Consider the following 23,865-nt stretch of genomic DNA (forward strand, 5'->3'; position numbering starts at 1 on the left):
TCCTCAGCTATGCAAAAGGCTGTTAGAAAACAAGTCCGGATTCGGCTGCTCTTGGTGTCAGTGGGGCAAATGAATGGGGAAGAATAACAAACATGTTTTAGGTTGATGCCTAAGGAAATCCTCTGTCTGTAAGATATGTGCACCTTTAGGGGGTGATCGTAGGGCTGCAGGCCCTTAATACAGGTTTGGTATTTTGCACTGTGGATCTCCAGGTAACCTGCATTCCCCAGCACTGTGCTGTTGTAACTGTAGGAATGGGTTTTTTCTGGATTCAGAAGACCCCAGACAGTTCCCTAAAATCCCACTCTACAAGAAGCCATAAGGATTTAGATCTCGGGGTGAAAGGTCTTGTAAATCATTGCTAATCTTCTGAGCCATGCATGCTGCCAAGTAAATCTTTAAGCCTTTGTGTTGGCTTTGGATATCCTTTGCTTGACCCCAAGCCTGGAGAACTGCGTATGCTTCCAGCTTTAAAAGTGAGGGTTTCAATGCTCTCAGGCTCTGCAGACTTCACTTGGGGTTCCCACAGCTCACCCCACATCTCTCGGGTGCTGCAGACGGAGGGCTGCTCTGCTTGGCACTGGGATGGAGCACCTCCATCCCATTGGGAGGGAAGGACTGCGAGACTGCTGCAAAGCTGCTGTTGACCCCATTTTTGGGGGGGGTCCTTGATCTGTGAAGGGTATCAAGGCTGGTAGATCCCCAAGGGCATCTAGTCCAAGCTGCAGCAAAGTGCTCGCAGGTGTCTTTGATCCAAGCTGCCAGCATTTTCAGAATGAAGAGTTCTTGTAAGAACGAGACTTGCAAAGGGTTTGGTAGGAAAGCAGCAAACTGCTGGCCGTTAGCTAATTAATGCAACTAATTTCATCTTAGGGAGATGGCCACCACTTCATCTCGTGGCGGTGATGGGTTGACGGTTAGAACTGATTGGCCTTGATGATCTTAGGGGTCTTTTCCAACTTCAAAGATTCTATGATTCTGGGGGCACGGTGGGAATGGGGTGATGGTTGGACTTGGTGATTTTAGAGGTCTTTCCCAGCCTTAATGATTCCATGATTCTATGGCCATAGGGGCGATGGGTTGACGGTTGGATTTGATGATCTCAGTGTTTTTTTCTTACTGATTCTATGATTTATCTCATAATACAAAAACTTGCCTTCAGCTGACATGCTTAGCTGCTTTGTATTCAAGGTCTGCTCTTGAGTTCTTTTGCACACGCGAGGAGAACTGCAGCGTCTCTTCCATCCATGTCTTCCAGCAACCTCTGGTGAGGCTGAAAGGAGGAGCCAACACCGGCGAGGGCCGAGTGGAAGTGCTGAAGAATGGGGAGTGGGGCACGGTGTGCGACGACAACTGGAACCTGGTGTCTGCCAGCGTGGTGTGCAGGGAGCTGGGCTTCGGCAGCGCCAAGGAGGCGATCACGGGGGCAAGGCTGGGGCAAGGTAAGGGAGGGGAGCTCCGGGGACCCGCCGTGTCCCGTTCTCTCCTGAGAGCCCCTTCATGATCCAGAGCAGCGTGTTTTCACTGGGATTGTTTGTTTCGGGTGCCAAGAATTTCCTGTCTCCTCTTAGTAAGTCTCCTGAGGCTGTGCCTTAGGGAGGCGTTCAGGATTCGTTGAAAGAATTCTGGTGCCGATGAGTTTAACCTTCCCCTCAGCAGCTGTTCCAGTAATTACTTCTTCGTTATCGCATCCGTTGCACTCAAAGTCTCTTTATAAGTTCTCCAGATGCACATTACTAGAAGGCTCCTGGCAAAAGTGGGTCTTGGACATAGACCTCAGACACTCTCCAATTTAAGCCCTGAACCTTAATTTAGCCTGCTAAAAATAGGAGGGCTGTTTGCACAACTCTGAGCCAGCTTGGGTTTGGATTTCCTGTAACTGGGAGTTGGTTCAAATCCCAAACTCTGGTAAATGGCAACTCAAAGCCTAACATTTGCCCTCTCAAGCCAACTGCTGATTGCCTTCATGTAAACCCTACAGATAATGACACCAAACCCAACCCTTCATAGTGAAACGCAATGAGCAGGTGGTATTTCTTCAGACCAGCATGGCTTGGAGAAAGTGCAAGACAAGGAGAGCTTTAAAATGGGACTTATCTGTTGGATTTGCAAAACAAACGAACAGAAACCCAAGAACGATGCGCTGGGATGTGCAAGGTGAAGCACACAGGGATGGGCTGATTGGAGCTGGTAGTAGTTGGTGAACAGCAATCCCAATTAAAACAAAAGGGATCGACTTCTGAAAGGCCCTTGGTCCAGCGGTGTGAATGTGCTATCCGAATGTCCTTAGGAGAACCAGGGTAAAAGCCCAAGCAGTGGGTGAATATGTTTGTTGGGTATACAGCCCTAATTCTGTTCTTCTGCTAAAGGCAATGGCATGGGGAAAACGCAGAGCTGTGGCCCTGCCCTCTGGCTTTGTCATCTCCTTGGTATGACGTTGTCAGGGTAGAATGTGAGGCTGGATGCGTGCTGCGTTCTTGGTGCATCACCCTCCAGTTCTGGTCAGCACCATTCCTCCTACAGAACTGCTTACAGGGCGGTGTTGCCGTTTCCAGCTGCAGACCACTAACTGGATTTTAATGAGAGCAACAAAAAACCAGATGTGCGTGCCACACATCTGCAGAAATATGCTGGAGAGCTCTTGTTGTTGTTGTTGTTGTTGTTGCACTTTCCCAGTCCTTGTGCTGCAGTCTGTGGAGGTGAGGGGTTCACCAGGCACATTATTAAGCTGTCACTCAGGGTGAGGGATCTGAGTCCCAGGTGTGCTGGCTGCCATGAGGTTAGGAAGGCTCCAACTGGCAACAGAAAAGGGTTTTTGAGCAAAGGATCCCGCCTCCCATCAGCAAACCAATTATCTTTTCCTGCCTTCCAGAGCCAGCCCTTTGCTTTGAAGGCTAAAAGGAGCAGGCTTGGAGTTGGGTGACACGTTCCTCTGCAGAGAGGTGGGATGCAGTCGGTGGAGCTGCCACCATCTTCTTTTGGGCAACTGGTTTCACCTCTGGGTGACCCACTGGGGCAGTGGGTGTCATTTCAGTGCCTTGAGCTGGACCCTAATTTATGTGTATGGTGTTGCTCAGCCCCCTCTGGCTGTTAGGAGTGGGTGGTGGTGGCCATCGCTGACACACAGATGTTCCTTTCTTGTCCATGTGTGTCCATCAGCAATTATGGGAACTGGTTTGCACAGGCTCCAGAAAAGGCTCTGTTTTGTGATAAAAAATTGGATTAATTCGCTCAAAACTTCTTTCCAAGTGGATTTGGGCTCAGTTTGGAATCAGGACGTAGGATTTCTATAGGATAATTACCTTCTCATGCGCCTTCTCTCCCTTCAGGGTCTCTTTGGAAGTGGCAGTTGTGCGCTGTGACTTCACAAGGATGGAACCAATTATTCCTTTCTGATTTCTGCCCCACTGCCTTAGCACCATTTTCTGCAGCAACAAAAGCCAATGATTCCCTTCCTGTCTTGTTACCAGTCTTGTCACAGTCGCTTGCCCCAAAATGTTTCACCGACCTCTTGCACATCCCCGTGTTGCTCCATTTTGCTGTCCCAGTGAATGTGTCCATGTTGCATCTAAATGTCAGGTTTTGGCCAAGAACAGATTCCTGTCACACAAACCCAGCCAAAAGGTCGTAATTTTTGCTCCAGCTGAAGTTTGTAAATTATGTAACAACGGAAACTTGGCTTTTTCTGCAGCGTGTGGCTCCCGGAGACTACTGGAAAGAATGTGAAATGGTAAAATTAATAATGATAATCTTGCAGCTCTTTCATTTTTTACAAGAAATCGCTGGGATTTTTTTTTTCAGGATCACCTTGTTTTGAATGCTAGAGGTCTGCAAAGTATTAGCAAACGGTTATTGGATAGTTCTCCACTCCCCAGTAGCACGGGCAGAAGATATGACCTTATTTTCTTCCCCTCCCGAAGGCATGGGTCCAATCCATCTCAATGAAATCGACTGTACAGGATTTGAGAAATCCATCACAGACTGCAAGTTCAACATGGAGTCGCAGGGCTGCAACCACGAGGAAGATGCTGCTGTGAGATGCAACGTTCCCGCGATGGGTTTCCAGAACCAGGTGAGAGAAGCCCAGAAGCTTAAATTCCTGAGCCTCAAAACTGACCTGTGATCCTTGCCCAGCTGCTGTGTCACCTCTGCTTGCAGTGACGTTTACTGATGGGAGGGTTTGTGGGGTTTTTTTTGCCCTACAGCTGCGCCTGGTTGGTGGTCGCAACCCATATGAAGGTCGGGTGGAGGTGTTGGCTGAACGCAACGGCACGCTGCGCTGGGGCACGGTCTGCAGCCAGGGATGGAGCACTGTGGAGGCCATGGTGGTGTGCAGGCAGCTGGGGCTGGGCTTTGCCAGCCATGCCTTCCAGGTGGGTCCCCATAAGCATGGGTGGCACGGGTGAGGTTGGGTAGAATCATTATGGTTGGGAAAGACTTCTAAAGGTCTTCAAGATCATCAAGTTCAAACGTCGGCCCATCCCCATCATGCCCACTCATAGAATCATTAAGGTTGGAGAAGACCTCTATGAGAGCCAAGTCCAATTATTGACCCATCACCACCATGTCCTGAGATAGAACCCTTAAGGTTGGAGAAGACTTCTGCGATCACCAACTATAACCCACCCGTAGAATTATTAAGGTTGGAAAAGACCTCTACAATCACCAAGACCAATTACTGACCCAACCATGTCCCCAAATAGAATCTCAGAATCATTAAGGATGGTGAAGACCTCCAAGACCCCCAAGTCTAACCCCAACTCATCCCCACTGGCCACGTCCCTCAGTGCCGTATCTCCACAGCTCTTGGACACCTCCAGGGCTGGTGACCTCATTACCTCCCCAGGCAGCCTGTGCCAATGCCTGACCACTCTTTCAGAGAAGAAATCTTCCCTAATATCCAACCTGGTCCTTGTTCTTCACTGGGTCACACTGGGATCTGAGCTGAGTGAGGTTGGAAGCCAATTTTCTCCTGGTGTCAAATCATGAGAAAACAATTTGATTTTGCTCCCTTAGTTACTTCTCAGTGCAGCACGTGGTGCGGCTGCATGCTAGCTCCCTGGGTTGTTGGTGGCTTTTCCTTCTGTGATGACAAATGCCCTTAAGCCTCCCTCCTCACACATGACCAAGAACAGCACTTAAAAGGGATAAAAGCCACCAGCTAGCACGTTTGGGGCAACCACAGAAGAATGAAGTGTTCTTTCTCAGCAAAGCTCCTTGGCGCAGGGAGCAGCAGCCTGCTGTGCTGGCTGTAGGAAAGCAAGCAGCAGCCCCAGAAATAGGACTGCATGCAGGGCAACAGAAGCTTGCCACCCCAATAAAGGACACAGACCAATAACCCTGGTGCAAGACGTGCTCTTGAATTGATGCACCCCTCAAGGATCACAAGGACAGGCAGCTTTTGCAAGGAAATGTAGAACTGTCTTTACTGCAGTTCCTGGTGTTGGCACAATGGCTCCCCAAAGGAACTGGCTTCTCTCTGGGAAAGCAGTCCCCTGCCAGAGCTGTTCTCTTGCAAAGTGGCCCCTGAGAGTGGAGCTTCGGGGAAAATGTGGCTCGCGCTGCCACTGAGTAAATAAAATTCAAGTGGGCTTTCACTGATAGAAGGAAAACTATTTTCCCCCAAACAATTGCCAGAAAGCCAGACCTTGGGTGCAGGAACAAAAAGCAGCACAGAGCATCTCCTCCCAGGGAGCAGAGGCTGTGCCACACTCCAGCATTTTGGTGCTGTGTCCAATCCGCTGGGCTTCTGACCAAGCCGGGATGCCAGGAGGACATACCAGGCTCCTGAGCAAGCAGATTGCCGTGGGTTTTAAGTGTTGCTCATGGCCAGAGAGGGAATCTGGGGTCTGATGCCTTAGGAGGGAGGAGGCTGGAGCTTTGCTGCAAGCTGGTTCCTCCAGCTGACTGCTTGCACAGCTGCCAAGCGGAGCACAAGAGCTGAGGATAGCCACGTCCCTTCAATGCTGGCCTTTCCAGCTCTGTTGACACAGCCCTGAGAGTCCAGTGAGAAACAAGACATTTTTTCCTTTAGCTGAGACTGTTGGTATTTAGAACAGAAAAGGCTCTTATGCGTATCCCGGCTGCAGCAGCGACGCGAGCATAAAGCTACACTGTGTAGAACAGGGCAGCCCTGTGTGCAGGGTGTTGCTAACAGGGTTAACAAACAGCCTGTTGCAATGGAAGCAATGGTGCAGATGGGTTCTCTTTTCCTAGAAATGTTTCCAGTTTGGGCACTAATGCAAGGACGAAAATTCTTTTTCTTCTTTCTTCCCTTCACCCAAGCTTTGCCATTGCAGTTTCACTGGGGCTACAGAAGGTTTTGAGAAGGTGAGAGATGCTGATCAGCAGCATCCTGCCTCCATTCCTCTGCACTGACACAAACCAACAGCTCCATCAGGAACCCCAATCCCTTAAAAGAGGGCACCGAGCAAATCTGCCTCTGATGCAACCTCATGCATGCAGGGAGAACACAAGTTATTCACAAGGATACACAATTATTCCCATAGCAGCCCATGAAATGGAGTGTAAACGCCTCTTTCTATCCCTCTGCCCAGGAAACCTGGTACTGGCATGGAGATGTCAGTGCTGACAGCGTGGTCATGAGTGGGGTCAAGTGCTCAGGGACGGAGATGTCCCTGGCCCACTGTCGTCATGATGGAGCCGACGTCTCCTGTCCTAGAGGAGGAGGTCGCTTCGGTGCTGGCGTGTCCTGTTCAGAGAGTGAGTTGTCATAAAACCACAGGCTGGGTTGGGTAGGAAGGGATCTTAAAGATGATAGAATCATAGAGTGGGTTGGGTTGGAATGGTCCTGGGAGACCATAGAATCTCAGAATAGTTGGGTGGGGTGGACGGGTCCTTAAAGGTCATAGAAGCATAGGATGGCTTGGGTGGAAAGGTCCTTAAAGGTCATAGAAGCATAGGATGGGTTGGGGTGGAAGGGTCCTTAAAAATGATGGATTCGTTGAATGGTTGGGTTGGAAGGGTCCTTAAAGCCCATTCAGTGCCACCCACCACTGTGGATTGTTGCCTCCCACCAGACCAGGTTGCCCAGAGCCTCACCAAACCTGACCTTGAGCACCTCCAGAGATGGGACATCCACAGGCTCTCTGAGCTCCATATCAGTATCTTGCTACCCTAACCTGGGCTTCGGTTCATTTTGTTGCATTTGCCCTGGGATACTCAGGAGAAAAAGACCTGCCCCACCAGCGGGATGGGGCTGACCAAAGAAAGGGCTGGACCCACCTCTAGCAAACTGCGGTGTGTTTTAGGAGCCCATCAGCTCATTTCCCACCTCCCTCCCACCAGCTGCCCCCGACCTGGTGCTCAACGCCGAGCTGGTGGAGCAAACCGCCTACCTGGAGGACCGCCCCATGTTCATGCTGCAGTGTGCGCAGGAGGAGAACTGCTTGGCCAGCTCAGCCATCAACACCTCCGTCACCTCCGGCTACCGCCGCCTGCTGCGCTTCTCCTCCCAGATCCACAACAACGGGCAGTCGGATTTCCGCCCCAAAAATGGTCGCCACGCTTGGGTCTGGCATGACTGCCATCGGTGAGCGCTGTTGGGTCCACTGACCAAACCAGCCGTGGGGAGTGGGAACCGAGCTGATGCTGTGGTTCTGCAGTGACGGTTTGGGACAGGGTTGGTTTTCCTCTGACTTGGGAGCTGAGAAATTCAGCTCCCAGCTTCTGTTCTGCCACTGCTGTCAGATTTGTGCCGCACAGAGCGACAAATGCTCAGGTTTTGCGCTCTTCTACGAACAGCGTGTGAGCAAAGTGGGACGTAGGCAGCGCTGCTTCAGTGTCACAAGGCTGCAGAGCTTCAGATGGGGCACGTGTTGGCACAACACCTCGCAGCCAGGTTGCTTTTGTGATGTGTGTTGCTAAAACCTCAGCGGCAGAGAGCCCAAAATAAACAGGAGATGGCAGTTTCAGGAGGAGGAAACCCAAATGGGTGCAGAACCTCTGCTTCTGCTCTGGCCCTGGAAGGGGGAACGCATGGGTTCTGCAAGGAGCTGAGCACATCGTGGGGTGGGTAAAGGAGACTTTCGGAGCAATTTGGGAGACTGCATAAGTGAGGTGAGATTGGGGAGAGGCCAAGAGCCATCTGTGTGCTCAAAACTGGATTCTGTTTATACGGAGGAGGATGAACTCAATTCCTCTTCAATGTTTCCAGTCTGTAAACAGCAGAAAGTAAACACCTCTTTGAGTGATTCAGACATATTTCAGAAAGTGAGTCAGACTGGAGACCTCAAACTTCTATCAGAGGCTGCCAAAGGAGACAGCTCGCAAGTCAACAGCTTGGAAACGTCCCTTCTCCCCCTGTTGCCTCACCCCATCACTGGGAGCTTCTGTTCAGGAGCCTTTTGATGTGGGAGCGGAACAAAAATGGGAAAGACCGTAGCAGGGAGTGAGAAGGGATTGATTTTTGGCAGGTGGTGGGTTTGGGTTTTGCTGGTTTTAGAGGAAAGGAGGTAAAAAGAAACTTAATCTCTGGAGGAAACATTTCTGCCCCTTCCAGCCTTGCCAACCTTTTTCTGCAGAAATGTGTGCTGCAATACAATGGGTTGGGAGCTTTGAGCCACAGTTATTTTTACAGCTGGGAAGGAGACGAGCTGTGCCTTGTGCTCAGCACTGCTGAGTTTGGGTTGGCGTTGAATTGTGTGGGCATTGCCTCCCTCCTGATCCACACCGATGGGTTTTGGTGTCTTGGGGTTTCAGGACCTCCTGTTCCCAACGAGTGCTGTGGGTTTTCTCCCTGTCCCAAGTCTGGGATCATAAGGAGTGTTTTCCATCAGTATGGCCACACTCGTGCTCCCGGCCTTGACCCCATGTTGCACCCTGGTTCTTCCCATTGCCCTCAGTGCAGGTTCAATGCCTTGCTGAACCAGCATCGTGGCATAGAACACAATGGTCAGCATTACCCAAACCCTGTGGGGTGCCTGACTTTGCTAATTATGGGCCTAACCTTGCTAACTATGAGTCTACAGCCCATCTTGTGTGCTCTCTCTGACGCATTTGTGCTGGCAGTGCGGCCCAGGTTGAGTTGATGCTAACACCTCCCCATTTCAAGCTATGGGATGGAAGGTGTGTGATGCCAGCTGTCACGTTGTTTAGCTCCCCGTGAAGCGAGTGCTGAGAAAGATGCTTCCATCTGTCATTCGTTTTGAGGAGGGGGAAAAAATGCAAAATAGGTTGATAGTGTGAGTACACCCTGTGCTGGTTACAGCCTGTTGGTACAAAGCAACTGAAATGCTTCTTGTAGTGATGACAGTGCACTAGAAATGATAACCTGGCTGCTGCTGCCCTTACAAAACAGCGTGTGGTTCTACCAAGGCTCTTACCTGGAAGCAGCTTCAGCACCTGATATGTGAACCAGCCCTGGGCTGGGAGCCAGCACGCAGGATGGTGCCCAGGGGAAGGTTTCCTGGCTGTGGTTTCTCTTCTGCTGCTCCTTCTGGTCCCCAGCACTTTGCATTGTTTCTATTCCCCCACGCAGCCCCTGAGGGGCAGTAATTAAAGAGCTGTTTTCCTTAATGAATCCTCGTGTCTTGCAGGCATTACCACAGCATGGAGGTTTTCACCCACTATGATCTACTGAACCTCAATGGAACCAAGGTAGCTGAAGGACACAAAGCCAGCTTCTGTCTGGAAGACACCGAATGTGAAGCAGGTATGGCTGTTCTATTCTCTATGGTATAAGAGAAGCCCTACAGAGCCCGTGTGTTGAGGCTGCCAGAACTCAGCTTCTCACTTACAAAGTGTGCATGTTGCTCCCACAAAGCAAGAAATCCCCAAACTCACCTCTGGGTGATGACACAGGAGAGGTGGCAGCTCTTCCCGTGCGTGTTACTGGTGCATCCTTTTCATTACAAGACATTAAGCAAAGCAGCATTGAACCGTCTCATCCAAAATTGTGTGCCTGTAGCTCATTGCTACCCACGGGAGCTAGGGAACAACCCGCCCTTCCCCTGACACAGTCTGAGAACCCAACACTGTGCTTTCAACTCCTTCAGATGTGCAGAAACAGTACGAGTGTGCCAATTTTGGTGAACAAGGGATCACTGTTGGCTGCTGGGATGTGTACCGACACGACATCGACTGCCAGTGGATCGACATCACCGACGTCCCACCAGGAGATTACCTCTTCCAGGTAGGGGGAAAGAGGTTTCTTATCCAGTAGGGGTGCCAGGAATGTCAGTCTTAAGTAACCCACGTGCAGCCAGCGTCGGGTAGTCCTGCACAATCCACGTGCAGCTAATGCCAGTAACACAGATAGGTGGCGTGGAATGCAACGCGCTGTCTTGGACAAAGTTCTGAGGTTGTAAGCAATGCTTGCTTTGCTCGGGGATGGATGAAGTGCTATTCTTGGGGCGTTTGCAGGAGGAGTTCTGTGCCTGCAGTCTGCTTTGAGCAAGGGGAAGGAGGTGGGGGGAATTCTTTGGTTCTAAAAGCAGCCCAGAGCTGCAGAGGAGCGAAGGGAGGAGGCATTATTTTTGTCCTCACTGCTATGGTGTGAAATGAGAGGTGCTTGAGGGTTGTGTCTTGGTGCGTGGGCAGAGGTGTGATCATGATCTGGCTTTAATTAAGGAGCCTCTGTCTGCTCCCCTCATGAGCTACAGTCACAGACTCATTAAAGTTGGAAAAGACCATTAAGATCGTCCAGTCCAACCATGATTATGCTGCAATGAAAAAGCTCGATTCTCTCCCAACCTGATCCTAGAATCTCACCTCCAAATAACTCCACCCTGTGTTTCTCCATCGCTCCTAAGGTCGTCATCAACCCCAACTATGAAGTGGCTGAATCTGATTACTCCAACAACGTGATGAAATGCCGGAGTCGGTACGACGGGCAGCGCATCTGGATGTACAACTGCCACACAGGTGAGAGAACAGCACAGCTCCAATTTGCCTTAAAAATCATCAGATCCCTTTGAAAACGGAATGAAGTTGCAGGCTAAGCTGAACCGTTTTTTAACATGGAAAGTAACTCAACAGCAGCTGCCTGTCAACTTCCAAATAAAGCCCATGGCAAAGCCAGTTTCCATTGTTGGCTGAAGTTCCTCAAGGAATGTTTTCACTGTTTCTTTTTTTTTTATTATTATTATTATTAGTTTGTTGCTTTTCTGAAGAAAATACTCATCTCACATTACAGCTTATGACCTAGTTCGAAAAGCCAAACCCCCTCCAGTTGGACAAAGAGCACTGAAGTGCTGGATGAGCTCTCCAGCTGAGCTTGAAAATACTTTTACTTCAAAATGTGTTCAGCTTTTGTCTCCAAATGAGCAAAAAGTGAGGCCAGGGCCCTATTGAAGAGCAAAACAGAGCCCCCCCTTACCCTCACCCTCAAGGAGACCATTTCACAGTCCTGAGAGTCAACAAAGGTTAGCAGAAAACTCAGCACAGGTCGTAGCCAAGTCTCCCAAACACATCAATTAGACCCAAGACTGTTTGGCTGTTCCAATTATGGCAAGGCTTAATTAATACTTAAATTAATTAGCCATGAACTACCTTGCCCTTCCAGCATTTGCTTTGGGGCCGTGTTGCAGCACCTTGCTCTGGCTGTGCGATGCCCCACTTCCACCACTGCCCGCTCCATCCCTAACCCCGTGTTCTCTGGGCTCACAGGTGGCTCCTTCAGCGACGAAACGGAACAGAAGTTTGATCACTTCAGTGGACTCACAAACAACAAAGTGTCCACCCGATAGAGCAGCACTGCCTCCCGTCCCACTATTTAAGAAGCGAGGCTTCCCGCTGCGCTCATTTCCCCAACCACTGCGCCAAGACAAAAAATCAAGCAAGCAATCAAACTCTAAATTAGCAAGGTAAATTATTTTCTGAAGCTGCCTTCCTTCCCGGTGTAAATGCTTGGACCACCTCTTGTAAATCCCACCCCCGCTGCCGAGGGTGTTGGGAGCAGGCTTTCAAACTCTACTGGGCTCCAACCTCCCCCCACCATCTTTATGTGTGTACACAGCTCTGGGCTGCAGTGAGCTCAGTTTGCCTTTGGTTGGGTATCAACAACCTCAACGGGTCTTGACCATTCATTTTCTTCACATTTTGGTACTTTTAAGCTTAAGCTGAAGCACCACTGACGCATATTCTTCCATTTGTGATGATGCTCACCCTCAGCACCGCTGCCACTGCTCCATTTTAGCAAAGAAACACAGGCAAGAAAACAACATCGAAGCGTTCCTTCTGAGCAGAACAGTCTAAAGCATAATTTAATACTGCAGCCAAACTCTCGCATTCAACAACCAACTCCCAGAACCAACGGAGCAGCAAATGCAGAACTCTGCCTCCACGTGCAGCACAGCTCCTCCACCACCCAGAAGCCGTGCTGAGTCCACAGGATCGTTGCTTCCCACTGCACAGCAAGCAATTCACCCAGCAGCCCCTACGTCCACCTACACGTTACCTTCGAAGCTGGATATTCCCTCTTTTGGAGGATGAGTTCAGTTAAGGCATTGCACCCCTGTACCCTGCAGAGGTAACTTCATGGCTTGCATCGTCAGGGATGCGCTGACCGCCTAAGTTGGCTCCGAGGATTTCTTTTTTACACTTAGTTCAGTTCACAATGGTGCTAAGTGTGCTCCTCTGTTTGTTTGAGGACGCACGTCGCTACAGATTTTCCACCACAGCTACTTGAATAAATCGTTTCACCCAGAAAAAAAATATATCTACGTTTTTAAATCCCACTTTCTATTTCTACTCCCCGCCAGCTGAGGGCTTTGTTCACAATTCCCGGTACTGAAGTTTCCTTCTCCCTCTGTGTTTGTACAGAAGGCCTCTACACGCAGCTAGAACTAATGGAGTGCAGCCAATTAACCATCTCAATCCGCAGGGATCAACCCACTATCCTACCTCACAGGGATGTTGTGAGGCTTAACGGTTCTTGCTAACGCCTGGTGGAGTATTTCTTGTATCCAAGATGTTGACACAGAGGAGAGGCTTTCAGCCTACTGCAAGTTGGAAAAGTCCATTTTGTTCTCAAGATGCAGGACAGTGCAGCTAAAGCAGAGCCTGGGGGATGCTCTATTGCTGCTGCTGCAACTCAAGGTGTCTCTCGGAGCATCCCTTGCCATTGGGCTCTGTGCAAGTTGAGCTACTGTTGAGTTCTGGCTTGCTTCTCCTAATGAACAAATAACTTCGCTTTCTAACGGAACAACACAGGCAGGCTTCTTTTCAATGAGGAAAAAACCCTGAACCTCAATGCCTGTCGCTACTGGGGGATATTTAACAACAATATGACAACAGAGTAAACACTGAACAGAGCTTTTGACTCCTACAGATGCTCTGCTCCGACTGAATGCTGGCCAGTGAGATGCCCTTCCCTCACCCTGGTGCACTCCTAACAATTCCTGGTGGGCTTTAACACGAAGTAACGCTTCCTTACGTGCTGCAGGGAGTGCAGATGCTTTGGAGCAGAGCAGGGCACGGTGTTCTCCAGCACAAAGAGCAATCTGCAGGGCTCTGGAGCTCGACATCTCATTCAACTTTTCCCCTTCTCAACTCAGAAAGCAAAGAGAACATCCCCATGGCAACTCACTGTTCTGCATGCAGTTTAATATCACAGCCAGGCTCATCTACACATGGTTGTTGTTTTGTTTTGAGTGGAGATGGTTCACTCCTCCTGGTCCAAACCTTCTGGCAGGAGCCCTTCGGAGCCGGAGCTGCACTGCTGCTGGTGCTTCAGCCCCAGGGCTCGGGTCACCAACCTTCTTGCCACCACCGTGTCAGTCTGGGGTCTCTCTTTGGCAAGCTGAAGGAGTTCTGGGTGAAAAAAGGTAAAAATGGTGAAGCTGGAGGTTACTCAGGAGCAGTCTTATGGCTTACGTGCAGGACACAAGAGCAGGTGTCTATTTTCTGAGTTCCTTTGGGATGAGCATTGCTATGAGCAAACCATCCCACCCTACAGAGCAAGTTGTTGTTCTTTTGGAAAGGCTTTCCTTCAGATTTTGTACAACAGCTTTTGTGCAACAGTGACGACATTTGGACATGAAGCAGCTCTGGTCCTCTAGTGGTCCATGATGGTTGGACCTGATGGTCTCTTCCAACCTCAATGATTCTATGGGGATGGAGGTCATTTCCAACCCTAATGTGTGTTTAAGGTTCTGTGGCTGTGCAATGTTCCCCATTTCAGGCTTTCAGGAACACTGCAGCTCCATTCCCTTCTCTGAGAACAAAGCGAAGGCACAGTCCAACCCACGGGGCCACACAGAGAGAGATTTCATCTCAGCATCAGCTCACCAAAACCAACAGCCTCCAGCCTCAAAAAGCACCAAGGGAAAAACGCCTGGTTTTGTCCTTTTTTTTTTTTAATCTGTTAAATCTATCGGATGCTTTAGGAAAAAACTGGCCAGGAGGGAGCAGTGAGCTCCAGTTCCTAGCACACATCTGGCTTGCTGCAGTTTCATCCTCAATAAAGCAATGCACCAGAACCTTACCAAGTCCAAACTAACCTGGATTTGGCTGCTATCTGATCGTTTATCAGCAACTGTTTGCAAATTATTATCCAGTTAGCCAAGAGGGCTTTTGCTTGCTTTTTCAGAAGTGTTATTCCTAAAGGCAGCCTAGCAGCAGCTTAAGGGAAAAGGGGGGGCAGGCTCAGAGCATCACAGCTTGGACCGTGGAACTGCCAACCTTTCTTTTAAAAAGCTGTTAAAAATAATAATTAAAAAAAAAAAGAAAAAAAAGAAAGAGACACTGTCAGCTAATTGAGATCCAAACCTGCATTTGGAATAAATGGCACTTGAAGTGAGTGCAGGGTTTGTATGCGGCTGGAGCTTATAAGCTGATCCCACTCCTGCCAGCAGGGTACAGATGGAGAATTTGAATGACAACAGGTGAGAAGTGTGAAAGCAAACCACTTCTTTCACATTTAATCGAGCTCAGGAACTTCTAACTGTGACAGTGTCCCTTGGAATCATTCATGCTGACATCTGTTTAGTGCAGTGACTGCAGCTGTGCCTTCGTCAGCCTCTCTGCTACAAGATTCATGGCATTTCTTTACAGTGGCAAGTGTACCTGATTACAGTATGATTTTAAAAGGCAATCACCTAAATAAACCAATGTTAATGGCTGAGCTTAACCATTTCCTCTTCACTGATACTGAATAAAATTATGCCAACCACAAAACAACTGCTCTGGGGTTTCTCTTTAACTGTGCAGAGTAGGGCAGAGCTTTTTGGGCAAATGTTTTGACGTATTCACGTTCACCTGCGCCCCCATTTGCAGCTATTTTGGCTGTCAGAGCAACAAGCAGCATTACTGGCATTGGAAGATGTGAGGTAACAGGCTGGGGGCAAATACTGCCCTGCCACAGCCAACAAAGCTGTTAGAAAAGGAATGCTGGTATCAATAAGTAGTTCCCCATTAAAGTGTCGCCGTGAGACTGACCACCCAGGACACAGAACAGGCAACTAAAGAAATGGTAGTATAGATACACATACACATGTTTATCGTCTTACTTGGTCGTTGAAGTGCCTTAATTTTAGACTGCCTCGTGGCATGGATCAGCGGTCGGATCTTCAGTGAAGGGTAGCGCCGCCCCAGGGCTTGAGATGCTTCAAAGAACAGAGCACAAAGTCAGCAGCAGGGGAATGGTGGCAGCTTTCATCACACAGAACCCAGCCCGTGGCACCACAGCGCTGCACAACCCACGGGCTGCCAAGGCCGACTCACCCCAGGGCTCCCCTCCACCTTACATCAGCCGTTCCTTGGGCAGGAGGAAACATGAATTCTAAGGACCACACTGATAACTAAGGAGCAAATCCCAAGAGCAGAGTGCGGGCGCTCAGGCTGCGCATGGCGACGGGTCGGTGGTTGCACGTGAGGATGGGGGAAGCCTTTTCCAATCTTAACGATTCTATGGGCACGGTGGGGAGGGGCTGACAGTTGACTCGGTGATCTTAGAGGTCATTTATGACCCTAATGATCTATTCTGTAGAGCACTGCCATGGGTTGCCCAGATGCACGGTGGGCGCCCTGTCCCTGGAGGTCAGGCTGGATGGGGCTCTGAGCACTTGGAGCTGTAGGTGCCCCTGTTCATTGCAGGGGAGTCGGACCTGATGGCCTTGACAGGTCCTCCCAAACTCAAGCCACTCCACCAGATAAAAACTGAAATGACAAAACCATTCTGTGCAATGCGTAGCTCACCATACAACAGGTACCCCGGTAATTACCCAAGCCAATTAAAAACCTGTTCATCTTGCAAAGCAGAGCTCCCACGCTACACGCCTTACAGATACTCAAGTTTGATGTGCAAAGAAGCAAGGTGTGAGGAAGCAGAACTCGTGCCCAGGAGCCCCACAGCTCCCCACCTGCAGACAGGCTGGAGAAGATCCCCAGGGCGTGCGTGTCGTCCACCCACTGGATTTTGAAGCCACTCTCACTACAATGAAGAAAACAATACAAGAGTTTTGGTTAATAGGAAGAAAAAGCCACGCGTGTGAAGCCCACAGCCATGTTGAGTTTCCAGGCATTCGGTGTTGCCATCCGAGCACTGCGCCCATTTCACAAAGAGGGGAAAGGATCAGAACTACATCCAGTCCCAGTCTGTGATTCCCCCAAGGACTCTTCTTCCCCTAAAGAAGCTCTTGGCCAACAAGCAGCCTCTATTTCATGGGCTGTCTTGCAATACTGCCATGCACACGGTGCCCTATAAGCACCACCTGAGTGCTCAGCCACTTGCAATGAAAAGCAGAACTCGTCTGCGGAGTGGTTTGCAAAGCTTTGGATGAAGAGACCAAAGCAGAAATCTATTTAATAAAGTGTCAGTGGAAAATGCGAGCTGGGGAGTGAGGAGATCAAAGATTTTTCCCTGCAGCAGGGGAAATAAAAACCACGATCGGGCACTCAAATTAGATCTGTCAATTTGCAGCTCAGTTCCACTCTCACAGCAGAGGGAAGGGAACACGGAGAAGAGGAAACACGGACAACAGACAGCAGCTCATTTAGAATGCAAACAGTGCTTTTCAGCACAGGGGATGAGCTGCCAATGAATCCAACCCCCATGGAGAGCTGTACGAGCCTGCTGACCGCCCCATGGGGCAGAACCTTGCTCTGACCCCACTGCTAATCCAATGTCACCCCTCCTGCACAGTGCTGCCTGCTCCCCGTGTTTACATAATACATCTTATCTCATGCAGCAGGATTGGACTCTTTATTTTCTTTCTGCAAGCATTTAGGTAAGCGTGCAATCCCAACACAGGCATTGGGACCTGAGAGCAAAGAGGCTCCTATGGAGCAGGTAGAAGCTCCCAATGAAGCCAAAGCAGCACAAATAACTCTGCAAGTAGGCAGCACTGTGCAGAAGAGAGACTCAAAGAACACTTCTAGTCACAAACTGCAGGAAAATATCCTTCAAAGCACAGAGCATAAGGAGTCAGAGCACGGGGGTGAGGGTAAAATCCAGCACAGCATCATCACACCCTGTGATGCACTCAGCTCTGAATACTGCTCGTTTCATGCCTCTCAAAAAGGCACTCACTGGAAATCTGAGAACACTTCCATCAGGTGCTCCGTTTTCAGTGATGGGGAGAAGTCGTAGATTTCGGTTATGTGCCCAAAATCCCCCTCGTGGACCTGCGTGTCACCATAGCTGGAATAATCCACCGTGATCCTCTCGACGCTGATGTCCTTCACGGTGAGATGACCCACGATCTGGGAACGGTACAGGAAGAAAAAAAAATGAGTTACCATCACAGCAAAGACTTAAAGACCAAGAGGACGGTGGTGGAACCACCAGGACAACGTTCCTATCAGGTGCTCCCAGCGCTGAGCATCCTGACCCAATGCAACACCCAAATACGGGCAACACGCTGCACGGACTGAGAGCTCACACTGGGCGCCCACCAGATGGGACTTCGTGGCCAACAGCCACCCTGCAGGGTCCCACCTCGGTCCCTCCAACCCACGGAGGGTGCAAGAGGGTGAGCAGCCAACCGCAGAGCCTGGCACCGATGTCTCCCTTTGAGGACAACCCCTGAACGCCCTCTTAACCCCAAAGTAACCCAAAGGCAGCACCCACGGCACGCATTACCTCCTGCAGGAGCTCTGCAGTGCAGTCATCCTCGAAGGCGAGCTCCCGGCTCTGGGTGGCCACATTCTCCTCTTGGTCCCCTTTGGACAACCGCAGCTCACGCTGTAAAGCATCAGCCAAGCCCACGGGCTCCTTGGCTTCATCCTTGACCATGGGCTCGTCCACCCTGTGCTCCTCCTGCTCACTGGGACCCAATGGACCAGCCCCACCGATGGGCTCTGACACAAGCACGGCCTCACCACGTGCTTCCAATGGGGTCTGGTGTTGGGTGGGCTCTTCTTGGGCACTGCTGAAGTTCTCCTGATCTTCACCTTCTGGTGCAGAGGGACCCTCGCCCAGCTCCAACTCTGGCCTTACCACATCCTCGCCTTGCAGTGAGACGTTCCCACTGCCCTCCAGGCTCATGGCACAGCTCCTCTCCTGGTTCTCCAGCACCAACATGGCATCAGAGCAGTGCTCCCCCAATAGGTGGGAGCTCTTGCTGGACCCCAGAACGTCATTATCGTGGCTCTTTTGGTCTTGGCACGGAGTCTCGCTGCCTTCTGGTCCAATGGCGTTGTCACAGCTCTTGCTCTGCTCTTCTGGCTCAGCTGGGTTTTCATTGGGTATAGAAGAGAGGGCATCTGAACAGTCCTTATCCTGACTGTGCTGCCCGGAGGAACTGCTGCTGCTCTCTAAGAAGGGGACATCGGTGCAGCGTGGAGGACGGTGGCCATTTGTGCCATCATTGCTTTTTCCCGACTCCTCCCCAGCCTCGTGCTGCTCATCAAGCACCAAACAGACTCCACTGATGGCAGCGTTGGGTTCGGGGCTGCCTTCAGCCTCCCCCTCAAGTGCAGCTTTGGGGCAGATCTCCCTTTCTCGCGCCCCATCGGCGCCCGCCTCCTGTTCCCCCCATTCCGCCTTCTTACGCATCGCCTTGGGGACATACAGGACTTTATCAGGCTTCCTCCGGGGCGGCCTCCTGATCCTGCCTGACCCCACACAGGTTCGGGATGTGTCCCCATGCCCATCCCCGCCATGCCTCAGCCGGGCCCCCCGTGCCCCACGGCCCCATGGCTGTGTGGGTCGGGACGGTCGCGGTGCGGAGGCGGCTGGGTTTTGCTCACTGGTCTCACTGGGAATCCTGGGGGCAGAAAACAGCGAGGTGTGAGCAGGAGAAGCACGGCGTGTGCAGAACAGAGAGGGAAATGCAGGAGCTGTGTGCCGGCCAAAGCACTGAGGCTTTGTTTTTCATTATGTTTAATAGGTCAACACGAGTTCATGCCTGAATTCTGCTGGGATCTTCTGTGTTCTGGTCTCCTATTAGGACACCTACAGCCTACTCTGTGATACATTAACATTCCAACCTTCCCCATTCAGAATAAGGAGTAGAAAAGCCCCACGTGGCAACTTACCCAACCAAAGGACACAATTATTCCCTCAGCTCATCTCTGTCCTTACACAAAATATAAGGTTACGCAGAAATTATTTTTTTCCATCATTAGTGATGCTGCGTCCCATCATTTCTAGAGCTCCTCAGGGCTGTAAGTATTGCTATTCTTAATTCTAACAAGTTCTTTACTATGAGAGCGGTGAGGTGCTGGAACAGCTGCCCAGAGAGGCTGTGATGCCCCGTCCATCCCTGGAGGTGTTCAAGGCCAGGTTGGACGGGGCCCTGTGCGGCCTGGGATGCTATGAAATGTGGAGGTTGGTGGCCCTGCCTACAGTGGGGTTGGAGCTTCGTGATCCTTGAGGTCCCTTCCAATCTCAGCCATTCCATGCTCCCTGCTCCCTTAATGCTATGAATAACAGAGGCCGTGCTTCCAAGGTGGAACAACAACCCCAGAGCCCCACAGAGCATCACAAACCTCACGGCTGAGTGGCAGATGACCGTCCTCCTCCTCCATCCTTCCCCAACAGAAAAGCTGCTCAGCAAATCCACGTTCTCCACAGTCCTGTGGATCAAGTAGCGGAGGCGGCTGGACAGAGGGGGGAACAGGAGCACCCTGCGAAGGCAGAGGATGGAAAAGGAGAAAGTCTTTATCGGCTCTTAATCCCCAAGTCACTCCAGGTGTAGGGCTTTAGATCTGTGCCTTAAAGCCTTTCTGGTCTTAAGGAGCCCAAAGGTCTTCTCCATGCACATGCGTCCTGCCCACAGCCAGGACTCTCATTTCTGCCCTCATCCCAAGAAGCTGTAACTTCTTCTTCCAGTCTGAATGCACTGCAGCAGCCAGCAGTTAAAACATGAATGGTTGAATCAACCCTGTGCTGGATGCATGGCACTCGGATGGGTTTTCTGTTATGGTTTATTCCATTCCACAGCTGCCTCGGTGCCACCTCTGGCAAACGTTCAAAAGAAGCAATCAAACAAATGCTGAAGGTCACTGTCAGCTGATGGGATCTCTGACCAAAGCAATCCCATCCCAGCTGAACCCCCACCCCCTATTTTGGGCCATCGCAGGGCTGTCAGAGATCAGGAAAGAGATCCAACTCAAAGTCTGGACAAAGCAAAACAACGCAGCAAACGCACGGCCAGGGAGGATGGGAGCATGGCAGCACGGCGCCCAATTCCACAGCCGGGCTGGAAAAGCTGCCAAGGCTCCCAGCAGTGCCATGCAAACCCCATAGGGCCGATGCAGAGCAGAGTCCTGACATTTTGGTGCCCCTACCTGTGGTGCTGCCCCTGCAGCATGAATTGCTCCAGCTCCTCCGCGATCCTCCCCACGAACTCATCTTCGTTGGGAGAGAGAAAAACGCCGTCCATAGGGCGCAGAGCCAGGGTGGCACCGGGTGGAGGGGGGGGCCTGGGGAGGGACGGGGACATTGAGGACGGCCGCACGCATCCCCTGCAAACCTGCGCCCCTGCAAAGCCCAACCCCGTGCACCTGAGGCCTCTGCAAACCCCGCTGCAGCTCCACGCCACGTGCAAGCCGCTGCACCCCGCTCCGCTCCCCAGCGCTCTGCGCACCCAAGCCTGCGGCTGCAGCCCGTCACCCCTATGGGGTGAGGCGAGGTTATGCGCGCCCCTATAACCCGTCACCCCCCCAAATACCTCCGGCCCCTCCGATCTCTCCCCACAGCCGCCCCCTCCGCAGCGCCCGCTCCCGTCCCGGCCCCTTCCGACGGGCACCGCCCCCCCTCTTCCCCCCGACCCCCCCCCCCCCGTCCTCCCCTTCGCCCCGCAGGAAGCGGCGGCCACGTGTGCGGAAACCGCGGGGACGCGCAGCCGTGCACGTGGGCGGGGGGAGGGGTTGCACCGCCCGGGGGTCCTTTGCGCCAATTCGACTCTTCTTTCTTTCCTTCCCCCCCCCCCCCCCCCCCCCCCCCCCCCCCCCCCCATAAGCGAATCGCAGCGATTTGCGATAGGATCCAAACGAACGGCGGCGATTTGCCGCGACACCCCACGAATCGCGGTGATTTCCCACGTCGCGCGCGTTTCCTCTCGCTGGGGCTTTTTGGACATCTTTTCCTCGGGGAAATCCCGCAGCCTGAGTTTCGAGCCAGGCAGCCCCGCAGGCGCTCACCGTGGCCCTGGTTCCACCTGTAGGAGCAGAGGAGATCCATGCCGTGGCAGCTTGGCTTGCTCTATGCAGCGCATGGTTGGCACTGCCCGGAGCTCCCGTTGCTCACAATTATCTCTTAGATTGGCTGTGATTTCTTAAGAGATCCTTCCAGGCTCCTTTGAGCCCCCCCAGACCTTCGTATCCCCCACCTGGAGCCTCTGCCCAATGAGAGGAGCAGCTGACGTCGGATGCCAAGGCAGAATCACGCAGCCTGCACCACTCAGCCCCTTCTGTGCTCCGTGCATTCACTTAAACACAGAAAAAAATAGATATCTATATTAAATAAAACCAATTTGGGGGCAACAAACAGCCCCTGCCCCACGCTGTTTTGTGATTGCACAGAGCAGGACAGCCCTTTTCTTGGTCTCAGAGCATCCTTTCTTGCCTTTAAGCACCCTTTGCAGCTGGTTTGGAAAGGTGGAAGCTCTGCTCCTTTTCCCCTGGTTGAAAGGTGTCCACGCTGGGGGAGCAGCTTTTGAGCCCAAAGGGACCTGGGTGCCTCTCTTGGTATAACTGGAGGTGTAATGAGATCCCAGTGGGATCCCACAACACCTCCAGCAGCACAGAATGGCTCTCAGAGCATTGGGGCTCTGTTATCCTGGGGGCAGAAGGAGGAGGATTTGGGATGGGAGGAGGAGGCTCCCAGTGAAGCTGTAGGGGAACGAAGAGAAGCAGCAAGCAACCGAGCATTCGAGTGGGACTGAAAGCTCTTCAGTGCAAATCAGGATGGAAACGCAGCCTGCAAGAATCTGTTGGTTTGATCTCTGAATAAGAGAGACGCGGTCGTGGCTCAGATGTGCGACCCTAAAGCAGCTGCTGCCTCCTGTCCTGAGCTGCCTGGCCACGAGTGCTGCACAGTTGGTGTTTTGTAGAATCACACAACATCCCAAGTTGGAGCAGCTGCGTAAACAGGGACCTGCTTTAGAGAAGTGCTGGAAACTGGCTGAGCCACAGAAGGGCAGCGAAAGCCCTTGCGGATTGAAGTAACACAGCCAGCAGGCAGCTCAGCATAACGCTCTTACCACACCGGTAGCATTTCTGTGACCTCTGCCTTTGCCAGACACACTTCAGAAGAAAGCAGCAGCCAATCTATAGAGCATCAGCTCAGCTATGCAGCGATTTAATTAAGCTGAGCCAGTGACTCAGGCTCTGCACGATCCCAGCTGCCCAAGATCAAATGGAAACGAGAGCATCGTTCTTGTTCCCACAGAGCAGCAGCTCACTCCAAAACCAAACAGTGCACTCACTCCGTGACAGCTGAAAGAAGCTGCTCCACGTTCCGCTGTTTATTTCGTGAGGATTTGTTTAATTAAACAGCTAATTAAGCCTTTAATAAGTTTCACTGGGCTCGTGCCTATGCCAGGGACAGCAGCTAGATGGCACCAAGCGGCGGCGCGCGGCGGTAACGCTGCTCCTTTCCTTCTTCCCAGGGCTGCACCGGAGGGAAAGATCCCATCCAACTGCCCCGACACCACGGGACAGGGCTGGATGAGGCCCCGATGGAGCTGTGGTGTCTCAGTGCAGTTGGATTAGATGGCCTTCAGAGGTCCCTTCTAACTCTAAGGGTTCTATGACAGCGGTGTGCTCTCTGGAGACGCATTATGCCATGCAAGGATGCATGTGTGCGTGCTTCCCAGAGTGATTTATTCCTATTCCCTGTACTGGACACAGAGATGACTAAGATGTGGGATGCTTCTGTTAGCCTTAAAGGGAGCAGTGATAGTGGTGATCTGCCCTGCAGCATTTAATGCACCCGAGGTTGGCACTGAGCGCTCACCCCGTGCTCAGGTCCCACGGCCTGAAGGCGTCCCAGGAAACCCACGGTCTGAGGAAGCCCCCCCTCTTAGGAGCTTAGAAACACCTGGACCTGATCCTTGCACCGAAAGAGATGTTCAGAACTGGGTCAGCAAGGGGAAGCTGTGGTGGGGCCCAGAACATCACCTCCACCGCCACACACCTCGCGGAGGAAGGGCTGACAGCTCTTGTGCTGTAGGAAAGCAAAGCACAAATTTCAGTCTCCTGCTGCTGCATTACACACTGCACAGCTGCTACGTTTCCTCACTTCAGAGCTGCCATTTTTTCTGGGAATCAAGTGAGGTATTGCTGGATGCAGCACTCGAGTGCGGTAAGATTGCGGTTCGGTGGCGATCCAGCTTTTGTTTCTTGTATTTCATTTTCTCACCCAGCATCTCCATCACATTCCCCTCTTTGCATCAAAGGAAGAAAACAAGCCACTTAAATGAAGCAGCAGCTGCTTGGGCGTTTAGTCTTCCCCAG

At 51.5% G+C, this 23,865-nt stretch overlaps 2 protein-coding genes across 3 annotated transcripts in view; one reads left to right on the plus strand and one right to left on the minus strand.

Annotated features, from left to right (window-relative positions):
* Positions 1-19,463, plus strand: part of LOXL2 (lysyl oxidase like 2) — a 41,214-nt gene extending 21,751 nt beyond the window's left edge. The window contains exons 6-15 of one of the 2 annotated variants that reach the window (XR_008210762.1): positions 1,259-1,442; positions 3,921-4,072; positions 4,206-4,373; positions 6,558-6,723; positions 7,309-7,552; positions 9,558-9,673; positions 10,017-10,153; positions 10,773-10,884; positions 11,629-11,825; positions 19,293-19,463. Coding sequence is in view for 1 of the 2 variants with exons in the window: in XM_052701953.1 (XP_052557913.1) it covers positions 1,259-1,442; positions 3,921-4,072; positions 4,206-4,373; positions 6,558-6,723; positions 7,309-7,552; positions 9,558-9,673; positions 10,017-10,153; positions 10,773-10,884; positions 11,629-11,708 (1,359 nt within the window). In the remaining variant the exon portion in view is untranslated. Of the gene's footprint in view, positions 1-1,258; positions 1,443-3,920; positions 4,073-4,205; positions 4,374-6,557; positions 6,724-7,308; positions 7,553-9,557; positions 9,674-10,016; positions 10,154-10,772; positions 10,885-11,628; positions 13,431-19,292 lie in introns of those variants that run through there. The other variant, XM_052701953.1, reaches the window with a different exon arrangement.
* R3HCC1 (R3H domain and coiled-coil containing 1) lies at positions 13,546-21,160 on the minus strand. Its single transcript, XM_052701957.1, has 8 exons — positions 21,078-21,160; positions 20,695-20,829; positions 19,894-20,031; positions 18,044-19,169; positions 17,492-17,664; positions 16,323-16,393; positions 15,471-15,566; positions 13,546-13,773 (listed from the first exon to the last, which is right to left on the minus strand). Exons 2-8 carry the CDS (start codon positions 20,787-20,789, stop codon positions 13,625-13,627), a joined length of 1,848 nt encoding a protein of 615 aa, XP_052557917.1. The 5' UTR covers positions 20,790-20,829; positions 21,078-21,160; the 3' UTR covers positions 13,546-13,624.
* Positions 21,161-23,865: the final 2,705 nt, after the last annotated feature.

This window comes from Tympanuchus pallidicinctus, unplaced genomic scaffold (assembly GCF_026119805.1).
Source record: "Tympanuchus pallidicinctus isolate F22 unplaced genomic scaffold, pur_lepc_1.0 scaffold42, whole genome shotgun sequence".
NCBI lineage: Eukaryota > Metazoa > Chordata > Aves > Galliformes > Phasianidae > Tympanuchus > Tympanuchus pallidicinctus.

Coding starts and splice junctions, on each gene's coding strand:
- R3HCC1 (XM_052701957.1), bottom strand. CDS start 20,789: ATGGACGGCGTTTTTCTCTCTCCCAACGAAGATGAGTTCGTGGGGAGG. Junction 20,032..20,694: donor CTGCAGGGGCAGCACCACAG/GTAGGGGCACCA, acceptor CTGCCTTCGCAG/GGTGCTCCTGTTCCCCCCTC. Junction 13,774..15,470: donor TAAGGCACTTCAACGACCAA/GTAAGACGATAA, acceptor TTTTTCACCCAG/AACTCCTTCAGCTTGCCAAA.